The sequence below is a fragment of the Sander lucioperca genome, chromosome 19 (genome assembly GCF_008315115.2).
Source record: "Sander lucioperca isolate FBNREF2018 chromosome 19, SLUC_FBN_1.2, whole genome shotgun sequence".
Lineage (NCBI taxonomy): Eukaryota > Metazoa > Chordata > Actinopteri > Perciformes > Percidae > Sander > Sander lucioperca.
In genome coordinates, this window is record NC_050191.1 from 26,035,016 (window position 1) to 26,056,140 (window position 21,125).

Consider the following 21,125-nt stretch of genomic DNA (forward strand, 5'->3'; position numbering starts at 1 on the left):
TTTAAGTCTGGACCAAAGTGGTGGACACAGCTTTGCAATTCTAACCCAAAAAATATTTGACAACATTTTATTGGTGAAAGCGGAACAGGTACAATATTATATAATATATAATATATACATGTATTTGCATATCACCAGATTTTTACTTTACTTTAACTGTAACTATAACATCACAACTCAAAAGGTTGTAAAAGCAATTAGCAATTAAGCAACTTACATTCTATATTGAACTATATATATATTCTATATTGATATTTTTTAGGTTTTTCATTTTTATTGCATACCAAATTATGCAGTTTTAAAAACCATGGGTAACACTTTACTTGAAGGTATCTACATAAGAGTGACATCACACTGAAACTGTGTCATGACACAGTCATGAAGACATGACAGTGTCATGTCTTCATGAGTCATGACACATGATCCCTAACCCTAACTCTAACCCTAACCATAACTTGTCATGACAAAAACCGAAGGACACTAAAAGAAGCGTTATGTCATAAACGTTTATGACTTGTTTATAATGTTTATGACACGTCATGTCACTCTTATGTAGATACCTTCAAGTAAAGTGTAACTAAACCGTGTAAAGCAGTCATTGTCCATTTTTCTAACAAAGATAGGCTACAGAGTCCTGTCTGTCTCTTGCAATTGACTGGATGTTTGCCTCGCGACAATATATGGTTTATTGTTATAACAACAGTTTATTACCAAGTAGGTTTTCACATTCAAGGAATTTGCCTTGATGTTTGGTGTGTACAATGAACACATTTAAAGGAAATAGACAACAGTCAAGAACATAAAAAACGAAGAAAAAAAGAATAGGCTACTGTTAAAATACTATACCAATTATGTACAATATAAACTGTTTCAGAATAGGAAGATGTACAGTTTTGTGCAAGATGTGCAAAAGTTCACAGTATAGATAGATATGGTCCAAGATGTGCGTTAATGGGGATAACAGTTTGTCAGTGGAGATCCCGGGCCTTGTTGATGAGTCCCGCTGCAGTCAGGAAGAAACTGTTCCTGTGGCGGGAGGTTTTGGTCCTGATGGACTTGTAGCCTCCCCTGTATTTCCACAATCCTGCCCGCCTCAGGGTCCTGGAGTCGTACGGGTCCTGGAGGGGCGGCAGATTACAGCCAATCACCTGCTCAGCAGAGCGAATGATAGCCTTTGTCCTTGGCGGTGGCTGCATACCTACTAGAACTAATAGAACTATTGTGCAATATTTGCACCACATATTCTCCTGACAAATGCAATATCCCCCATAGTTGCAGGGCTGTAGTCAAGACCACCTTTGCCGAGTCCAAGACAAGTCCAAGACCACTAGTCGAGACTGAGTCAAGACCGAGTCCAAGGTTAAAGTCCAAGTCAAGACCGAGTCCAAATGAGAGACCGAAAAAAAAGAATCCTCTTCAAGACCACTTACTTACCTGTTTACCAGTTTATCGTCTACTTTAAGATAATAATTTTGCTTTATTATTTGTAATAATCAAAAAGCAAATGCAGAGTAACACACTATAGGATCAAATTAGGCCATATTATTATTTGCTTAAAATATAAAATGGAAATGTTCCCATTCTTGAACTTATTACTTGTCCTGAAGAATTCATAGTACAAAAAGCTCGCTGACATTGTGTCTGTGGCCAAACTGAAAATGATTGATACCTGATGATTGAGGTATGTGATTGCAGCCAGGTGTATACCAGGCGACCAATCACAATGCCCGTTCTGGATAGATTTTGAATTAAACTAATACCTGTTTTCTGAACGAGCGCGCTTCATCAACGGTTTTGTTTTGAAGGAGGAAGTTACTTTAAAACAAAAGCATATAGTGCTGGACTCGGTCGAGACCAACTAGAATATTTGGCGAGTCCAATCCCCGAGTCCAAGACAAGTTTGAGTCCAAATACCAACGAGTCATGTCCAAGTCCGAGACAACAGAAAAGCATATCGAGACTCAAGTACAACAGCCCTGCATAGTTGTATCCACCAGTTACAGTATTCATAATTTATTATATTTTTTGGAACTCTTTTGTACAGTATCTACATTTTTTTGTCTTATTTTATTTTACTTTATTTACCCATGTATAATCATTTTCTATTTTAGTCGGTGTGCTTTTCTTTGCCATTAAAGGTGCAGTAGGTAGGACTTCTAAAACTAACTTTCTGTCATATTTGCTGAAACTGACCCTATGTTCTAGTAGAACTACATGAAGCAGGTCATTAAAAATAAATGTGCTTTGCAAAAATCCACCGCTCCCTGTTCAGATGCACCAATCAGGGCTGGGGGGGGGGGAGGGGGGGTGTGTCTAACTGCGTGTCAATCACTGCTCATGCACATGCCTTCATTCTCCCTTGTGGGGGGAGGGGCTTAGGAGACCGTTTTGGACTTGAGCAGAAAGGGGGGGAGGGACTGAGAAGTTGTCGATGTTCAAAACCTTTGGCTAAGTCCTGGATCTTCCCAATCCTACCTACAGCACCTTTAACTGAGTGGGGTGTTGATGGCGCAGTGGATATGATACATCCCTTTTTTAGTGGGAGATCTGGGTTCAATTCCCACTGTGATACATCAACCAATGTGTCCCTGAGCAAGACACTTAACCCCTAGTTGCTCCAGAGGCGTGTGGCCTCTGACATTTATAGCAATTGTAAGTCGCTTTGGATAAAAGCGTCAGCTAAATGACATGTAATGTAATGTAACTGTTTTTACTTGACTCAAAGAGCCTGCACAATAATTCCTACAGCATGTGGCTGGACTGTTTGGTGTATGCACAAATGGCAAATAAAATGGCAAATCTTGAATGCCAACTTATGTTATGACAACAAACGTTTTGTGCAATTATTGGTATTATTAAATAAGGAGAAAGAATGGTTTGTGATTTAACAAGATAAAGTGATATGTTGTGTTCAAACTGAACAGTTTTCTGTGTTGTAATACTGTGGCCAATATGTTATCATTTGTTTTTGCCATTGCAGCAATATTAGGCGTCTATAGGCGTCGTCATGCACATCACATTATTTCCTTGTTCTTTCATATCAAACCTTCCCCTCTTCCTTCCCTGAAAAACACTGTTCTGTACCCGTCTCTAATTGTCAACTAATTGTGTACCGGCACTTAATTCCAATCAGCTATATCATCACAGGTTATTGTCCTGCCCCTCCCACACACACACACACACACACACACACACACACGCACGCACGCACGCACGCACGCACGCACGCACGCACGCACGCACACACACACATTTTACTTTTTCCTGTAGGCAAAACAATCCAGTTTACTTGAGTAGCTCTTGAGCATACACACACACACACCGCACACACACACACGCACACACCCGCACACACACGTGCACACACGCACACACACACACACACACACACACACACACACACACACACACACACACACACACACACACGCACACACATTTTACTTTCTCCTGTAGGCAAAACAATCCAGTTTACTTGAGTAGTTTACTTGAGTAGTAGTGTGCGCACACACACGTGCACACACACACACACAGACAGACACACGCACACAGAGACACACACACACACACACACACACACAGCCCGTTGGTTAGTTTTTTGCATGTCCAACATCCTGGTTGGATAAAAGACAAACATTACTAATAGAGGCAGCATCAAAAGTCTTAGTCATATTTTCTTTTTTATTTCCTTCTCATCATGATGTCATCCTCTGTCTGCTGGTAAATGTGTGTATGGACATCTGTGCCCTTTGGTCACTGCAGAAGGCAGTTCAGGTAAACTGGGTCCCATTATATCAGTTTGTGGTTTCAGATTACCGTTCATAACAATGATGACAACAACATAAACACCACAAATCATCATACTATTATGAATAGCCTATTATAAAGAGAAGAATCATAAGTGAAGCACTTTTCCTGGAAAACTGCAGGACTTGTAGAAACAAACAGTTGATGGCCTGCTGAGTCAGCTGCATGGTGCTCAGGTGACGGACAGCTGACAGCGTTCAGATGTCTGTAAGTGGATTGTCACTTGGGATTGTGACGATTCAAATGTGGCACTTTGTGGTTTAATGAATGTCAACATCAATGCTGATATGTTAGGATTTGCTGTTAAGTTGTTGTTATGTTATCTGAAGCTGGAGAAAGCTCACACTTCACATTGATATTGAGTATCTAAACATGTTGGATCAGCTGCATGCATGTTTTAATGTAAAACAGTATTAGACCATCTTAGCACACTTGAAGAAATAGTTTGACATTTTGGGAAATACACTTATGTTTGCTTTCCGACAGACAGCTACTGTAGTTGTGAAGATCAATACCACTTTCCAGACCTTCCTCCACGGCGCTGCTGAGGAGGGCCTGGCTAGTCCACACAGCATTTCGGGATGGGAGAAAAACGTGCTCTGGTTTATTGGCATTTCTTTAAACCAATCACAATCGTCTTGGGCGGCACTAAGCGCCGGACGGAGCCACGGCGCCTTTGCAAAATAGCCTCGGGAAGAAACTTGTTTTGGTGGAACGTGTACGTTCAAAGGTTGTTTTAGTCATGCAACAGAAAAATCAGATTGGACAGATAGTCTAGCTAGCTGTCTGGATTTACCCTGCAGAGATCTGAGGAGCAGTTAACCATAGTCCTCACAAATCCACCAGAGGTTAGAACGCCAACACAAAGGAAGCGGAAGGACATCTGGCCGAAAGAGGGACATCCGGTAAAATTTCCGGCGGCACCGGAGCAATCGCGGAAGTGGAACATTGTGGCTATAGACTAGACCAACAGTAACAACATCCACCTATACCAGCTCCTCTAAAGCTCTCTGACGTTAGTTACATGGTCGTCAGGAAGCAACTTTTAGTTTTTCTGGGTCAAAATAAAAATAAAAAATAAATCTACATATTGGTCATCTTTTTCAACGTTTGTCAGTTTTTTCCAAGTTTTTTTTGTCACTATCTATTTCCGATGTTTTTGTCAATTGTCACCTTTTTTCCAAGTTTTTTGTTATTTTCCCAGAGATTTTTATAATAAATAATAATAACAATACATTTTATTTGGCGGACGCCATTCTAGGAGAAAAGGAGAAAATACAATAGAATGCATTTAGCTTCATAGAAATACATTTAACAAAACAGACAACATCTGAAAAGTGCAGCTTTTACGTTTTTGTCACTTTATTACAAGTTTTTGTTATCATTTTTTGAGTTGTTTTGTCGATTTTTTTCTGCGCTTTATTTCACGTTTTCTTTGTATTTTCCCCCCATGCAACGGTTTTTTTTTTTTAATCATTTCTTTTTTCAAATGCTATGTATTTGAATAGAACACCCAAATTCAATGAAAGTAGGGAACTGATCATTTATTTTACTTGCGAAGAGCGTTGCATGGAACCTTCCACTTTATTTTTTTGACAATTTGGTTGAAAGAAACCCAAATTTCTGGTATAGAAACTTTTTGAAAATGGGTCAAATTTGACCCGAGGACAACGGGAGGGTTAATCTGTACAAAAACTAAAGTGTAAAAAAACTTGTTGACACAAGCAGCTGTTTCCCCTTGCTGTGACAGCATGAACTAAAATAGGAATTATGACAAAAAGTGTGATTGGATGAAACTGAGTCTGACCTCGGCTTGCTTCCTGGGGCTTAATATGCTTTGTCACAGACAGTCAGCATTTATTTCAGCTCGCCACAGGAAGGGCTCAATGAAGAGAGAGAAGAGAAATGAATCCCTCAGGCTCAATACAGCCCTGACTCCTGATGAGGAAGTAGTGATCACACATTTACAGAGCGTTCCTTTTTTTTTCTCAGCAGCGAGCAGACACTTCCTCCTGTGAGTAATAAGAGCAGTGAGTGACTGAGAGCAGCTCACACACAGCGACAGCAGGAGAGACTCAGGCTCCGATCCACCACTGGTTTAATGCGTAAGTACAGAATGGGACAACTTGAGTCCTGTGACAATGTATCTCTTCTGTTCGTGTTGTATGTGAATTCTTGTTGTCTTGTTCAGACTTGTGTTCTAGATTGTGAGAGACTGTGCCGGGGTCAGACTGTGGTGTGCTAACTTGAGTGCACAGCGTTGCAAAGGGCAAAGTTTGCTGGAGTTTGTAAGGACAATCACTCAGAGATGGATAGATACTCTTGTTAGTTTCAGAGGAAAACTTAGGTCTCGGGGCTTTGTCAATAAACTGAATGTCAATTCGGTAGCAAAGGATGTGGTTCGGTGCAGGTTGTAGCAAGCCTGTGCAGAGCCAAGCCCCATGCACAGTGGAGGATGTCTCAGATAAAAAAAACAAACATGTCTTTTCCTCATACTTCAACTGTCAAGTTGACACATCAAATGCATATTATGCATAGCGATGATTGAACAGCTTGTACGAAGGAAGAAGAAGGTATGGTGGATATGTTTTATCTGTAATCAAGGAGGAAGCTCAGGGCTTTTTTTTTCTTTCTTTTTTTAAACTCGACACACCTGAGTCACCGTTACAGTGTAGTGTTTTCATTCTTTCAGGTGTAATACTGTGAGAGAGTTTGTTCAGATTTTGATCTGCTGGGTGGAAGCAAAAGTGGAAGAAGTGGGCTTGAGTCATTCAACCGTCTTCACTGTCAAAATACATCAGTGAAGTTCATGGGGGGGTTTCCACAAGGAGCAATAAAAACATGCGGAATGGGGCGAGGCTCGCAGCATTAACACTCCCATCAGTTCCATTCATGTTTGTTTTTGGTAACTGACCTCAGTGACACTGGAGGTAAAGTTAGAACAAGATCAGTGTGACCCTCAGCTTCCTCTCTTGGTGTGTGTGTGACGGGGGCTTTCTTCACCAGCATGACGTCAGCCGCTGCTGTGCTTGCGTTGGCAGTCATGAGGTTGTGGTAACCAGAGCAGATTCAATCAGCGAGGCGCCAAACCTCAACCAATTGGTCCTGAAACCCCCTGTGTGACCGCAGCTGTGCTTCCTGTGTTTACAGTGGAGGTTGACTCTGCCTCCATCCCCATTTTTGACACCTGTCAACCGCTTGAAAACACAGGGCGTTGCCGTGGAGACGCTGACGAGTCAGAATAAGGAGGCGAAGAGGATTCCCCAGCCAGCCAGACAGCCCTGAGAAGCCAGAGAGGAAACACACATCTATAATGGACCAGCAGCAGCAGCAGCAGCACGCCAAAGTGGAGCGATTTCTCAAGTTGGGGTACTCTCACAGTGACATCCTGAGAGTGCTGGAGAGCCTCCACCAAGACGCCCAGACCAATGACATCCTGGAGGAGCTGATAAAGACCTGCCACACTCGCAGCAACACAAGTGGCCCAAACAGTCCCAAACTGGTGTCCAGGGGCTGCAGCCCTGGTCCCAGTCAACCCAGACCAGGACCAGACAGAGAGCCAGTGGCTGGCTTCAGACCTGTGGTTATAGATGGAAGCAACGTGGCCATGAGGTGAGTTAGTACTTCTATCATTAACAATGCTTTTGTATGTTCATATCCAGGTGCAGTGCTGAAAGAAGTAAAAGTACCAATATCACTTTGCTAACTCTGCAGTCATTCAAGATTTTACTCTCTTAAACCTTGTGTTGTCTTCCATTGGGCCATGCACTTGTCGTCCTCCCGGGCCAAAACTAAAAAATTGGGACCTTTTTGTCCCTTTTTTGACACTTTTGGTGTTTTTTTCAATGTTTTTGGTGCTTTTTTTGGTTGCCGTTTTACACTTCTTTTCACTACCATGTATAAACACCACTAGTTTTACACTTATTTTTGGAATTCATGGTCAATAAACCTAATTTATAGGAAATTATACCTAATCCTTGAGTTAAAAAAGCAGAAATTATGAACTATTTAGACTAATTAATTAAAGGACAGACTGGTATATGTCAACGTTCAGTTGAGATACTGTTTTGAAATGTTTCAATTTCTTTTTCAAATGCTAAAAAATGTAACAAGTATTTCTGTCAAATCTTGTTTCACATCACAAATTTGATTGCAGCACACTTCCTCTTTAAAGATGTGGGAAGTGAAAACGTGATGCGTGCCTTGGTCTTCTCAATTCAAGAAGGGCAGAGTGACATATTCATTAATTTCCCATCAGACTATATCAGTTCAAGATGATACTCTTATCCAGCGTGACTTGCAATATGTGTGACGCTCTATTGGAGTGGCATTCCTGCCTCATATGATCTCAAGGTTGCCACCTTTACCTGACCTAAATTGGTAACAAGGAAGTTCTGAGTCAAAATGTACTCCAACAAATAACATGGCAGGTAGGAGGAGGGTATACAATGCTAACGGAAAACAAAAGAGCAATGCTTTCACAACCCATATTCCAGTAAGGACATGCAGTGAGTGTTTGAGTGGGCAAAGTATTTACGATCACACCTTTGTTCCCAGGTAAGGCAGGACTTACGACAGTACAGACTGTAGTCCAGCCTCAGGCATGAAAGTCAGAGGCTGTGTGGGAGAGTGACTCTTTATCTGTTTCCTTGTATGTCAGAGTTACTCACAGTTAGCTCACCTGATCTGCTGTGACCCTGTGTACCACTGCTGCCCATCACTGGCTTATTCCCTTATTGAAGGGGCACTGCAGTGATTCAGTATTAAGTTGGAAAACGTTGAGATATGCTGACTTAAAGGCCCTAGTATAGCTCAACCTCCAAAAATATTGTCTCCCACAATTCCCATAATGCAAGTCAATATAATTTTTCATTGACCCCTCCGTGCCCGGTAAGCGCCCCCACAAGTGAAACAAATGATCAGTTCACTTCTTTCATTGAATTTCAGTGTTTTATTCAATTTAATAGCATTTGGAGAGAAAAAATGGAAAGTTAAGAAAAAAGTGTCAAAAATTTCGGAAAAAGATTCAATAAACGTGGGAAGAAAAAACACAAAAACGTCAAAAGGCGCAGAAACAAATCGACAAAGACATCGGGAAAAGTGACAAAAACGTTGAAAAAAGTGACAAAACAAAACCAAAAGTTGCATGGTCGACGGGAAGACAACACAAGGGTTAAAGCTGCACTAATCACTATTTTTAGAGACAACAGATCAAATGACTTGCTGTAATGTGAAAGATGTCACTCATACTGACAAGATTGGCACATTCTCTCAGCTCTATGACGCATTCTGCCTTTTTAGATCATTGTGTTGGTTTTACAGCTATTCAGTTTGGTCGTTAGTCTCTCAGCAGGAAGCTGTTAAACCCACCGTGCATTCGCGGCTCTGCAGCAAACAGCAGACAGACACAGTTAGAGACTAGCGGGTGAACATAGTGGAGCATTTAGCAGCTAAACAGACAGATCTTTCCCTCAGCAGTTGGTGGAGACTGATCAACAGCTAAAGGAGAAAGAATACTGGACTAACAGCCATCAGGTGGACACAGAGGCTCCGTTCAGACTGTAGGCAAAAGTGGCCCAAATCTGATTTTTTTGGGGTCAAGTGACCAGGTCAGACTTCTTCAGAAGTAGTGTGAACACTCAAATCTTGCCCAGATCAGATTTTTTCAAATCAGATTTAGACCACTTCCATATGTGGTCCTGAATCAGACCCAGGTCTGATTTTTTTTTAAATGCGGCCGCAGTGTGAACAACCAAGGCGGATTTGATGTGATTTTACGTCAATCTACATCAACATTTGTCACGGCGGGAGTTAGCCTGAGCAAAAAAATCATTAAGCATTAAGACTTGCAGTGTGAACGTAGCCAAAGACTAATGAATGCTAGTGTTGCTTTGTAACTGCTGGATGTGGAGATAGGCAGCAATGTGCCTACTTAACAACGTATATGTCAGTGTTTACAGCTTGTTGTGGCTAAAAAACATAAAATAAAGATCAATTACTGCTGCTTTGATTGAGCCAACAGTATATGACCACAAGCAATGACATGTACGTCTGCAAATGAACCAGCTGCTGAATGTGTAACCCTCTGACAGCGTAGAATAGAAATTCGGGAAAGAGCTGAAGGCTGCAAGAATAAATGATCCAGGAAATAGCATTCAAAGTATCATTATGCAAGACAGATAGATGTATTCAGAATCCATAAGCCATCCCTCTTAACTCTTGTATTTTGTCTTTGAAGCCTGTTGTATGCAAAGTGCCTCACCACTTCCTGCTGACAGAGAGAAGGGGAACCCCCAGTCACATGCACACAGACACACACAGACACACAGACACACACACACACACACACACACACACACACACACACACACACACACATTTTACTTTCTCCTGTATGCAAAACAATCCAGTTCACTTAAGTAGCTCTTCCTGGGAATGTTACAGTGTGTTTGAGTTTCAGAGAACAGCTGGTGAACCTGTTACAGATAGCAGATCTTTGTTGCTGTACTGCTGATATAAGTTACAATAATGATTTTTAGGTTTCCCCACATTCATTTATTCCTTGAATTGAATTCTCACGGTCTAGTTTAGGGAAATGTTTCAGGGTGAAAATGAACAGAGGCTCGTGATCTTATCACATAAAGGAAGATGTGTAAAACTGCTGTATGAAATGTTAATCTTGCCTTCGGGATGTAACATTTTCAAAAGTGGTATTAAAGCCATTTCTTTACACCATACATCCAGGGCATATTGACCAAGCTTTGAGGTTGTTCACTGATCAGAAGCTTTGATACGTTACGATCAGGGTTTAGATGTGATGACACCAACAAATGTTTTTTCTTCTTTACTTGCGTCATTTCTCAATTTAAAAGTGTTGCCACTGTTTTGCAAGGCTCAGTAACTTACAGTAAAAACAACTCTTTTACGGTTACGCCTTGAGACGTAGGAGCACGTGAACAGTTTCGCTTCTCTGTGCTTTTAGAGAACTCTCAGCTCGCCTTGCGACACCGTCAACTTCCTGAAAAAAGGGAGAAGAGGTGTGTGTGCATAGCATGCACGGAAACACAAAAGAAGAAGCTGTTTTTTTTATTTTTTATTGTTAACTCTGGCTTTTGTGTCTTTGTAGCCATGGCGACAAGAAGGTGTTTTCGTGTCAGGGCCTCCAGCTGGCAGTGAACTGGTTCTGGGACAAAGGGCTGCGAGACATCACCGTCTTCATCCCCCTCTGGAGGAAGGAGCAGCCGCGGCCCGAAGCTCCCATCACAGGTACCTGACTGATCTGAGGAGGCACTCATTCACTCATTCACTCATTCACTCATTCACTCATTCACTCATTCATTGACATGCTGTGAGGTCAGTTAAATGTCAATGTCAATTTCATTTGTGTAGCACCTTTCATTACACGTAAACCCAAAGTGCTTTACATTAAAAAACAGCATACACATTAAAACAAAGCATGAATAGAAATAAGAATACACAACAAAAACAAACAAGACTCGGCCCCTTGGGTAGCCCACCTGGTAAAGCGTGCACCCATATACAGATGCTCGGTCCTTACCGCAGCGGCCGTGGGTTCGGTTCCGACCTGTGGCCCTTTGCTGGATGTCATTCCCACCTCTCTCTCCCCTATCATGTCTAAGCTGTTCTATCAAATAAAGGCCTAAAATGGGCAAAAATGATCTTAACAAAATAAAAAACAAGACTGTGACCATACAAATTCAAATTCACATGTAGAATTAGGCAGTGGAGGCCAATTGTGAAAATGCAAACTGAGCTGTTTCTCGGAGCAATGCACTATGGGAGGAAGTGTTTGTCACACACACGCACACACACACACACACACACGCACACACACGCACACACACACACACACACACACACACACACACACACACACACTAAACAAATGCATGAGAAAATAAAAAGGTTTTGAATTTTCTATTGAATGTAGACACAGTTGTGACGGACCTCAGGTCATTAGGCCTGTTGTTCCAGAGAGCAGGACCGCAGTAATTGAAGGCCCCCCCCCCACTGGACCTGGATCTTATTCTGGGTGCAGATAGAAGGTCTCTGCCTGAGGACCTGAAAGGCCAGCTTTATTTGTATAGCACATTTCAGCAACAAGGCAATTCATAGTGCTTTACATGAAACATGAAACTGGATGAATTCCTGTGGTACTTTTGTTCTTCTTACTTGTAAGACTCGAGTCTGATCTCAACTGTGATGTCATATTGTATTATGACAGGCATGAATTAATGTGCCAGTCAATGTGGTGGCACAAAACTTGAGGAAGTAGTTCCACACAACAAACACAATGACGTATTTAGGCACTGCTGATCAGGACCAACCAGAATTTATGGACGCACCAACTGACACTTAAAGCTTCAAAGACAAAGACAGCAACTCTATTCATCATCTCTTTGTTAGGGTGGCACCTAAATCATGGTTGCAGCTGTGCGCCCTGCTATACTATGCTACACTCTGCAGTGCCCTGGTACTCCCTGAACTACTACAACTACTATTTCTAGTCATAGTTCCATTATCTTTATTGTGACTATAATTGCCACTGTTCACCGTATCCAATTCACTGGAATTGTTGGGTCTTTGTAAATTATAGAGTGTGGTCTTTATCAGTAAAGTGTCTCGAGATAACTCTTGTTATGATTTGATACTATAAATAAAATTGAATTGAATTGAATTTGTAAGTGAGCCAGAGTTGATTTGATCGTAAAGGCTCGTCACGCAGCTTCTAGCTTCAGTACAGAGTGTCCCAGGCTCATTGAAGCTGTGAATAGGAGAATAACCCAGAATCCATCAGGGCCTGTCCGTGGAACTTCAACACCATTAGAAGGTGCTTGGAGACACACTGAACAGATCTCCATCTTGCTGCTTCACCCAACATATCGTTGATGGCGCTTCCATTTTAGAGCTGCATTATTGGCCATTTGGGGGCAAAACAAGCCTACGGTTGCTATGTTGAACATGTTAGCAAACAATTGACTATTCACACACCCAGCAGACACGGAGCAGCATTGCTGAGGGAAACTGCTCACAATACACAGTGATTGAACCTATTGTTAATATATTAAATATTGATTAGCTTGAACTCGAGTTGGATATGGAATGACATCATCAGCTCCCATAGTTCTGTCATTGTAGTTATGGCCTGAGGAATATCTCACCATCAAGCTGAACGAAGTCCAGTCAGTACATGTACACGTATGGTGTTTTTAGGTAATCAGTCTGAAACTAAGACTTTGGAAGGACACATGAATCCTTATGCTGATCAGGAAACAACCTTTTTAATCCATGGATTCACATGGAGTCCATCCAATGGTTCAAACTGTTAATGGGAACTTCTAAAACAATGAGGAAGTGTTACCAGCAAAACTGATATCCAGTCTTTTGTTCATGTTGAATCAACTCGACCTAAAATAGCTTATTTCCTGAAAGTGATCATCAGCAGTTTACAAGGAAGCATCCTCAGTGCCAAGTGCCGTTTGTTTCATACCTTTTATGATCATGGTGTAAAGCTCTCACTATCTCAACAAGGATATAAGATAATCAAAATAACAGTTTGTACAGGCTGCAACATGCCGCACATCGGCCTCAGAACACTTTCCCTGGCGAGGAACAATGGAAACCTTTCAGAGAGCACCAGAACACACTTGTTTTTCTTGCATTAATGTTTCCATGGTTATAATGTTGACTGTTACATTCTGGTTAAGGAACATGATGTTGGGACACACTCGTATATCAACCTTTTAATGGTTCCACACAGCGACATATTTGTGTTTTTAACGTTATTTCGTTTTCTACCCAATTGTTGAGATGCCATTTTACAGTAAAATGAAATAAAATCTATTTTAATTAAACAAGAGCAATGTCCAAAACTCAATAAAACATCTTAAATAACATGCACATTAAAAACAATTAAAAGCTTTTTATATGTATAATAAAACGAGACCTGATAGTACAACCCTTGTAGTGAACGATCAGACTTGCTCATCTGTGTGTTGGTGCAACAGCCAGGCCAGCCATAAGGAAATATGGCCCCTCATCCACTCAAGCACCATAGACTATCCGCCACCCCCGGCCCCCCCCCCCCCCCCTCCTGGGCCTTGGGCCAGTCATCTGTACCCTTTGACCCCCCCACTGGCCTAACATACTTCAGCCTAGCTAGCGATGGCTCAGTCAGGTTGAACTGGGAATTCATCAACTCATTTTTTTAACAAGATATCAAAATGAGCTCCAACCTTTTACAGTCTATGGCTCCAACAAGCGATTGATAACATTAAATCGTAGACATTTATTTGGTTCAGACACACGATTGACCAGGTGGTTGCATTGCCTTCGGCTGATAATAAGCCTTATAATAATGATAAAACAACGCTGTTCCTGTGTGTTTTCCTAGATCAACATATTCTCCATGAGCTGGAGAGGAGGAAGATCCTGGTGTACACGCCGTCTCGCTGCGTTAACGGTAAGAGGGTGGTGTGCTACGACGACCGCTACATCGTCAAGCTGGCCTTCGACTCAGACGGCATCATCGTGTCCAACGACAACTACCGTGACCTGCAGACGGAGAATCCCCAGTGGAAGAAGTTCATAGAGGAGAGGCTGCTGATGTACACCTTCGCTAATGACAAGTAAGACCGATGATGGCTGTAGGCCACCGTACAGAGTGTGTAAGAGGAACCTCTTCTGCATACTAAGGGTCCTATCATGCGCCCGGCGCAGCGCAAAGCCCGACACAAGAGTCTTTGCTACTTTAAGACTGACGCAGTTGTCAATTTCCCGTCCAGCGCCCGCATCGTTTAAATAACAAATGCACCTGCGCCCATCTGTGAGCCCATGGGCGTGCTGGTCTTACAGGGAGGTGTGTTCAGGTGCGTTCTTGACATCTTGCTATCTTGAGGCAGCGGGAAGTGATCACGCCATTGACCAACAAAAACCTGGTCTAAAGTCAATAGCGCAGCATTTCATTGTAATTTTAACAGTGACTTAGTTAATTGCGCCTAGGCTCGTGCACAGCGCACGCACACTATGCAAAAGATTAAAAATAAAAATATTAGGGTGGAAATCCTCCATCATAATAGCAATGCGCCAATGTGCAAACGTGCCTGGCTTTTAAAGAGAATGGGAGATGACACTCTGATTGATTTATTGCATGTTACGCCCCAAAACACACCTATGAATTAATGAAGACACTAAGTACAACCCTTTAGAACCATGCGCCTTGTGCACAGACCCTTTTTTTTGCCGTCAAACTAGCAAAAGTGGATTTGGACACGCACTAAACGCACCGGCGCCAGGTGCTTCACGCCGTGTGCTTAGATCATTAAAATAGGGCCCATAGTTAGAGAGAAGGTTCCCTTTCCCCCAACATAACCCCATGCATTTAACAGCTGATCCTAACTGTGTCTCTGTGCTGGTGCAGGTTCATGCCTCCAGACGATCCTCTGGGTAGAAATGGTCCCACCATTGATGATTTTCTGCGGAAGAAGCCGTGGACTCCTGACAACAAGCTGCAGCATTGTCCTTACGGTTGGTTTACTCTTTTTGTTTCACCCAGTGACACATACAGCTGCTCAGGTTACACTTCCTTGTCCTCTCCCGGGGGATTATAATAGCACAATAACAACCAGCGTAGGTGTAGTACCTGAATGCATTTTACATACCAATGACTCTACCTGTAGTCTCGCATTGCCAGACCTACAGTATGTCCACAGCGCTGCGGAGGGAGGGTCTGGCTAGTTCACACAACATTCCTGGATAGGAGAAAAACCTGCTCTGGTTTATTGGCATTTCTTTAAACTAGAGATGCACCGATTACAACTTTCTAGGCCGATTACGATTATCTTTTCTTTAATAGAACATTTTGCACAGAACATAGAACTTTTTTTGAACAGATAATGGATCACTATAAAATAGAACTATATAAATGACTCCTGGTGTGGGAAATTCACACACATCTAAAGTGCAATGTTAGAACCATTTCCTTCTTTTCACATCCAATATCCAACAAAAAAAATGTGATTTAGGTTTTTGGTGTCGTCCCTCCACGTCCTACTTTCTCCTTGCAGGTGTTGCATATTGCAAACTTGTTATCTTCTGCACACACGCTGAAGAATTTCCAAACAGCTGACATGTTGCAGGTTAATTCATGAGGTTCCTACATGTGCGAGAATAGTGCGGACACGCGCTTCACACCGCGAGCGGGTTCGCGCGACACACGGCGGAAAAGTTGAGAGAAAGGAAAAAGAGACTTTGCTGTCGCGTCCATGTGTGCGTGCGTCCTTGAGAACTGTAACTGGTATAACTTATGTTGTCAGTTCATTGTAGCGTTGACCGGCATGAAATCGGCATATGTCAGACTGACCTGCCAGTCGCCGGTCATGGCCAAGCAAGTGAAAACCGGCCAATTCCGGTCACCGGCCGGTCTATCGGTGCATCTCTACTTTAAACCAATCACAATCGTCTTGGGCGGCGCTACGCGTCGAACGCGGGTACGGTGCCGCTGCAAAATAGCCTCTGGAAGGAACTTATTTTGGTGGATCATGTGTGCGTAGGGAGGCGAGCTCTGGAATTAAAATGGCTGTTGAGTGTGTGAAAAAAGAAATCACCTACAGCTTATAGACTACTAGTCTGGCTCAACAGCACCGGATGTCCCTCCCCTCTATTTTGCAAGAGCTCCATTGCTGCATCCAGGGCTTAGCGCCACCCAGGATGTTGTGATTGTGACCAAACAAGCCAGAGCGGTCCCCGCCTCCCCATTCCAGAATAGATAAGCGGTGTAGCCAGACCATTTTCCAGTGTTGACACATCGCTGTGGCGATAGGTCTGACAATGCGAGACTACTGCAGCCTACTGATGTTAAGCTCCTTGAAACCTACGCCCTCAACAGTTTTCTTGACTTTAGACTTTAGATATCTCAAAAGTGGCTGAACAAATGTTTACCATTCAAACTGCATTTGAAACATCCATCTCCCTTTGTTTTTTTTTTAATTTGAACTGCGAAGATAGCCTTTACCAAACCTTTCCAATGAGGACCCTGAGAACATAGAGATGATCCCACGAGGCTGCACTTTTAGCCTAAAGCACAGCGGTGCCTAGTGTCAGCATGCTCACAATGAACATTCTGATGTTTGGCAGGTATAATGTTCACCATGAGCATCTTAGGTTAGCGTGTTAGCATGCTAACATTTGCTAATTAGCACTAAACACAAAGTACAGCTGAGGCTGATGTTCTAAACTGTGTGGAAATCTCTGTCCTTGTTTTATGTCTTTGTAGACTCTAAAAGTTTCTATCCGCCTTCATTGAAACTATGATTTTAACACAACATAATGTTCTTTGGTTTAGAGATTTAGAGATTTTTTTTTTTTTAAAGAGCTTTCAGACAATTGAGAAATGACCTGAGGCCGGCCGCTCTCAGGCTACGTTTACACGTGGCCGGCTATTTTCATAAACAGGCATTTCACCCTCTCCGTTTTTAAAAATAACATTGTGCACAGCTGTCAGTTTTCAGAAAAGTGTTCGTTAACATGAACCCGTGTATATATGCCGTCAAGAGCACGCCAAACCTGTAGGTGGCAGTGTAACGAGAAGCTCGAGTCCACATTAGCCAATCAGAATCCCGAAAATAGCAGCAACGAATCACTTCCTCTTTCTCTCTCTCGGCTGCCTAAACCTCCGTTTGTCTCAGTTTACATGCAAGTTTTCCAAAATCTCCGCTCTGGCTGGCGTTTTTAGAAAGAATTGTTTCCAGAGGCAAATTCTCCGTTTGCCTGTAAACGAAGGGCACAAACGAAGGGAAATGTCTTCGTTTATCAAAATAACCATGGACGTGTAAACGGGGTATCAGAGAAAAGTAGAGCCTTGGTGACTCCTGACTCAGGCATCTGAAACCTGCGGAAGGCCACTCAGCTGATCAGTTATTAGCCTGCCTGTCAGTCACTGATTCATATGTGTGTTTAATGTTAGGGGGATCGCACACACACACACACACACACACACACACACACACACACACACACACACACACACACACACACACACACACAGTTAACAGTTTCTTCAGGTGATACAGGTTTACAGCTGTGGAGCCCATAAATAATCTCTTCTTTCTTTCTTTTAGGAAAAAAGTGTACTTATGGAGTCAAGTGCAAATTCTACCACCCAGAGCGGGCCAACCAATCACAGCTGTCTGTGGCCGATGAACTGAGGGCTCTGAGAGACAGAGCCAAGAACTTCTCGCCCAAACCGAGCCTGCAGGACACCCACTCCTGCCCGGCTGTGTATCAGCCGGCGGTCAGATACACTTCATCCACCCCTCCGCCTCTGAGCATAGAGGATCAATCCCTCAGGGCTTCACCCAACGAGCAGTTCATGTATCACAGAGACACCAGCAGCCCGAGAAGCCAACCAAACACCAGCCTCCATTTCTGCCCGAGCCCCGATGTGGACGAGGCCTTCGGCTCCATGGAGAGCTCCATGTCCAGGCTCTACATCCAGGATGCTCCCTACAGCTACAGCAGCGGATTGGCCAGCTGCAGCCTGAGCCACGACGACTACTCCTTCTCAGGGTCCTTTGGTGGGAACACCCAGAGGCCCTGTCTGGGCGGAGGAGGCTACTACTCTCATCACAACGGTTCAGTGCCCTGTGAACGCCCCATGTGCAGCCATTGCAGGTGTGGTCACCAGGACACAAGGGTGTCCCACCACCTCCACCCAGCATGGAACTCCTGCCCAGCTCTGCCTCCACATAACAGGGAGCATCCTGGCCATTTTTCAGAGAAGCAGTACTTGAGACAGCATTCCAACAGACAGAGCCACAGCTTACCAAGGGACCCGTGGGCACAGAGAAGAGACAAGAGCCAGTCCGGCGAGCAGAGGAAGGGCCTAAGGAGCCAGCTGAGCACCCTCTTCCCTCAGAGCACAGTGGAGCAAGTCATGAATGCTTACCCACATGTCTCAGACATGTCCGAACTGATCTCGCTCATCCAGAGCTACAGGACGAGCCACATCTCCTTCTAGATACATAGTTTTGACTCAAACTGAGTCTACAGCTTCTCATCCCAGAGGCAAAGTGAAAAAAAATGAACATTTCTACTTCTCTTAACTATTACGAACCATACTGTGGCCAAACAATCTTGCTTGAACACAGTCCAACCTAAGCCCGAATCATAAAAAAAGTGACTCGATCTGATGAAGTCTTAAACACGTAGCAGACTGAATGCTATTTCTTTAGTATAAAAGTGCAATGCACTACGCTCTGTACATGCTACTTATTGTAGCAGTGAAAAGGTTTTATTAAAGCAGCATGTGTTGTTTTCTCATGTTGCCTCAAAGTGAGGAACTCTATTATACTATTTTGTACTTGAATGTCATTGATCTGTTTTTATATGAATTCTGTGTTTTTGCAGTTCCTGTGAAATAAAAGCACTCAAATCATTCTGGATATTTGTCAATGATGAACTCTGCGCATTCAGTAATGATACAGCAGGTATTTCATTATCACGACCAAATACCTGCTGCAACATGCTGGGAGCTCTGGGCCAGTGGAGCAGCAGTTTTTATTTTTATTTTTTATGTAACATTTAAAAGGGGCAGTCACTATAAAACAGCAGCAGATATCCTGACCCCTAGTCCCCAGTATTGGATGGTTTTTGAGATATTTCAGTTAACATCCATTTCTTCCTACACCATACAGCTACCATTTGTTTGTATGTATACAATGTATTAATACATGGATAAAATGCTGTTGACAAAAAATGAAGAGTAACACCAGATTAATCCCTTAAAATGAGACTATGTAACTTTTTCTTAACATGAGCCATAAGAGACAAATCATGGATATGGCAAAAGCGAAAACAGAAGCAAAGGTAGAGAAGACGCATGAAGTAATAGATCCACTATACACACTATTATATATCTTAGGTATACTAACATTAGCCACCCTAATCTTCTGGTCATACCAGACCAAGTTAGACGGTATAGCAGCAAAACTGAGTTTCTAGAAAAGATTGGTATTGCTTCTTACAGTCCAACTTTAAAGCAACAGGGCAGAAAACCACTGCTTCAGAGCTCTCTGTTGGTTCAAACCGTCAGGAGTCAGGGGGGGGGGGGGGGGGTGCCGCCGACCATGAGCTGCAACGTCCCTGCTTCTTGTCTGGCAGATCTTAGTTGCAGCTTTTTCTATCTTTTCCTCCATCACTCTACTGTTATGCAGCTATAAATAAAGGCAGAAAATACCCAAAAGGAGAAGAAGAAAAAAACTAACTGATGTTTTCATCAGTTATTAACATAGAGAAATATAACTTGTTCACAGGAGACATGTTGACTGGTCATAAATGGAAAAACACAAGCAAAATGTCCCAGTGAGCCAGCCCTGCACCCATTGTTAACTATTAGTTCCAGCTGCCGTTTTCCTGCTAGGACACCATAAAAATGTATGCTCAATTAGTTTAGATCCCTTACTAATATTATGCCAGTGTAAAGATTTGGGAACATTACCGTTTTTCTCAATTGCTAAAACACATTTTCTGAAAACATTAAACACAAAACCTCATCTTCAAGCACTATTTCCAAAACCTTGGACTCCTCTCGCAAAATCAAACTTTCGCCTCAAAACAGTTTTACCGGTGTTCGAAATCAAACACTGCTCTCAAATCATAAACAACGTGATCAAAGTGATATACACTATCAAGCAGTCAGTAAACAATACACCAAAAAATAGAAAACACATAGTTCAAAACATATAGTTATCAGGGAGAAGTACATTTTTAATCTCTAAACTAATTTCATATTTTTCCGTCATTGTCTTCAGATGAACAAAAACACGTTTTATCATAGTAGCTCAAAATTGATCAGAAATATCTACTTTGCTCTTTGCAATTTGTTTTGTTCTTCCTCCTCCTTGTACCCCTATTTTTTACAGTACTGTACCCTGCATCTCACAAACTTGTACTTTGTCTCTGTGATACTGTAATGCTGTAATGCTTGTACTTTGTTGATATGAACCTGCAACCAGTCAAAATCTATTGAGCAGTCAGTACTGTTACAGTAACAAATGGAAAGCACAATGTTCAGGGCCATACAATGTGTCCATTGTACAGTATACAGCCTACAATGCACTGTACTACAGTATACAATAAGGGACAAAAATCAAAGGAGTAAACATGTGATCACTGTGCTTCTTCTTGTCTTTGGGCTGGCTCAGGCCAGAGCACTTTGTCGACATCACAAGCAATATTGTCCCTCCTGAAGCAACAGGGGAAGAAGCCTCTCGTGTGCCGTATCCAGCCCTGACACCTCG

At 42.6% G+C, this 21,125-nt stretch overlaps 1 protein-coding gene across 2 annotated transcripts; it reads left to right on the forward strand.

Moving 5' to 3' along the window:
• Nucleotides 1-5,719: 5,719 nt before the first annotated feature.
• LOC116040346 (probable ribonuclease ZC3H12D) lies at nucleotides 5,720-19,262 on the forward strand. 2 transcript variants are annotated; one of them, XM_031285657.2, is made up of 6 exons: nucleotides 5,720-5,912; nucleotides 6,958-7,419; nucleotides 10,934-11,073; nucleotides 14,222-14,456; nucleotides 15,248-15,354; nucleotides 17,946-19,262. In XM_031285657.2, exons 2-6 carry the CDS (start codon nucleotides 7,121-7,123, stop codon nucleotides 18,842-18,844), a joined length of 1,680 nt encoding a protein of 559 aa, XP_031141517.1. In that variant the 5' UTR covers nucleotides 5,720-5,912; nucleotides 6,958-7,120; the 3' UTR covers nucleotides 18,845-19,262. The 2 variants fall into 2 exon arrangements, with proteins under 2 accessions (XP_031141517.1, XP_031141515.1); XM_031285655.2 differs by having other exon boundaries at nucleotides 5,721-5,912; nucleotides 7,018-7,419.
• The last annotated feature ends 1,863 nt before the right edge of the window (nucleotides 19,263-21,125 follow it).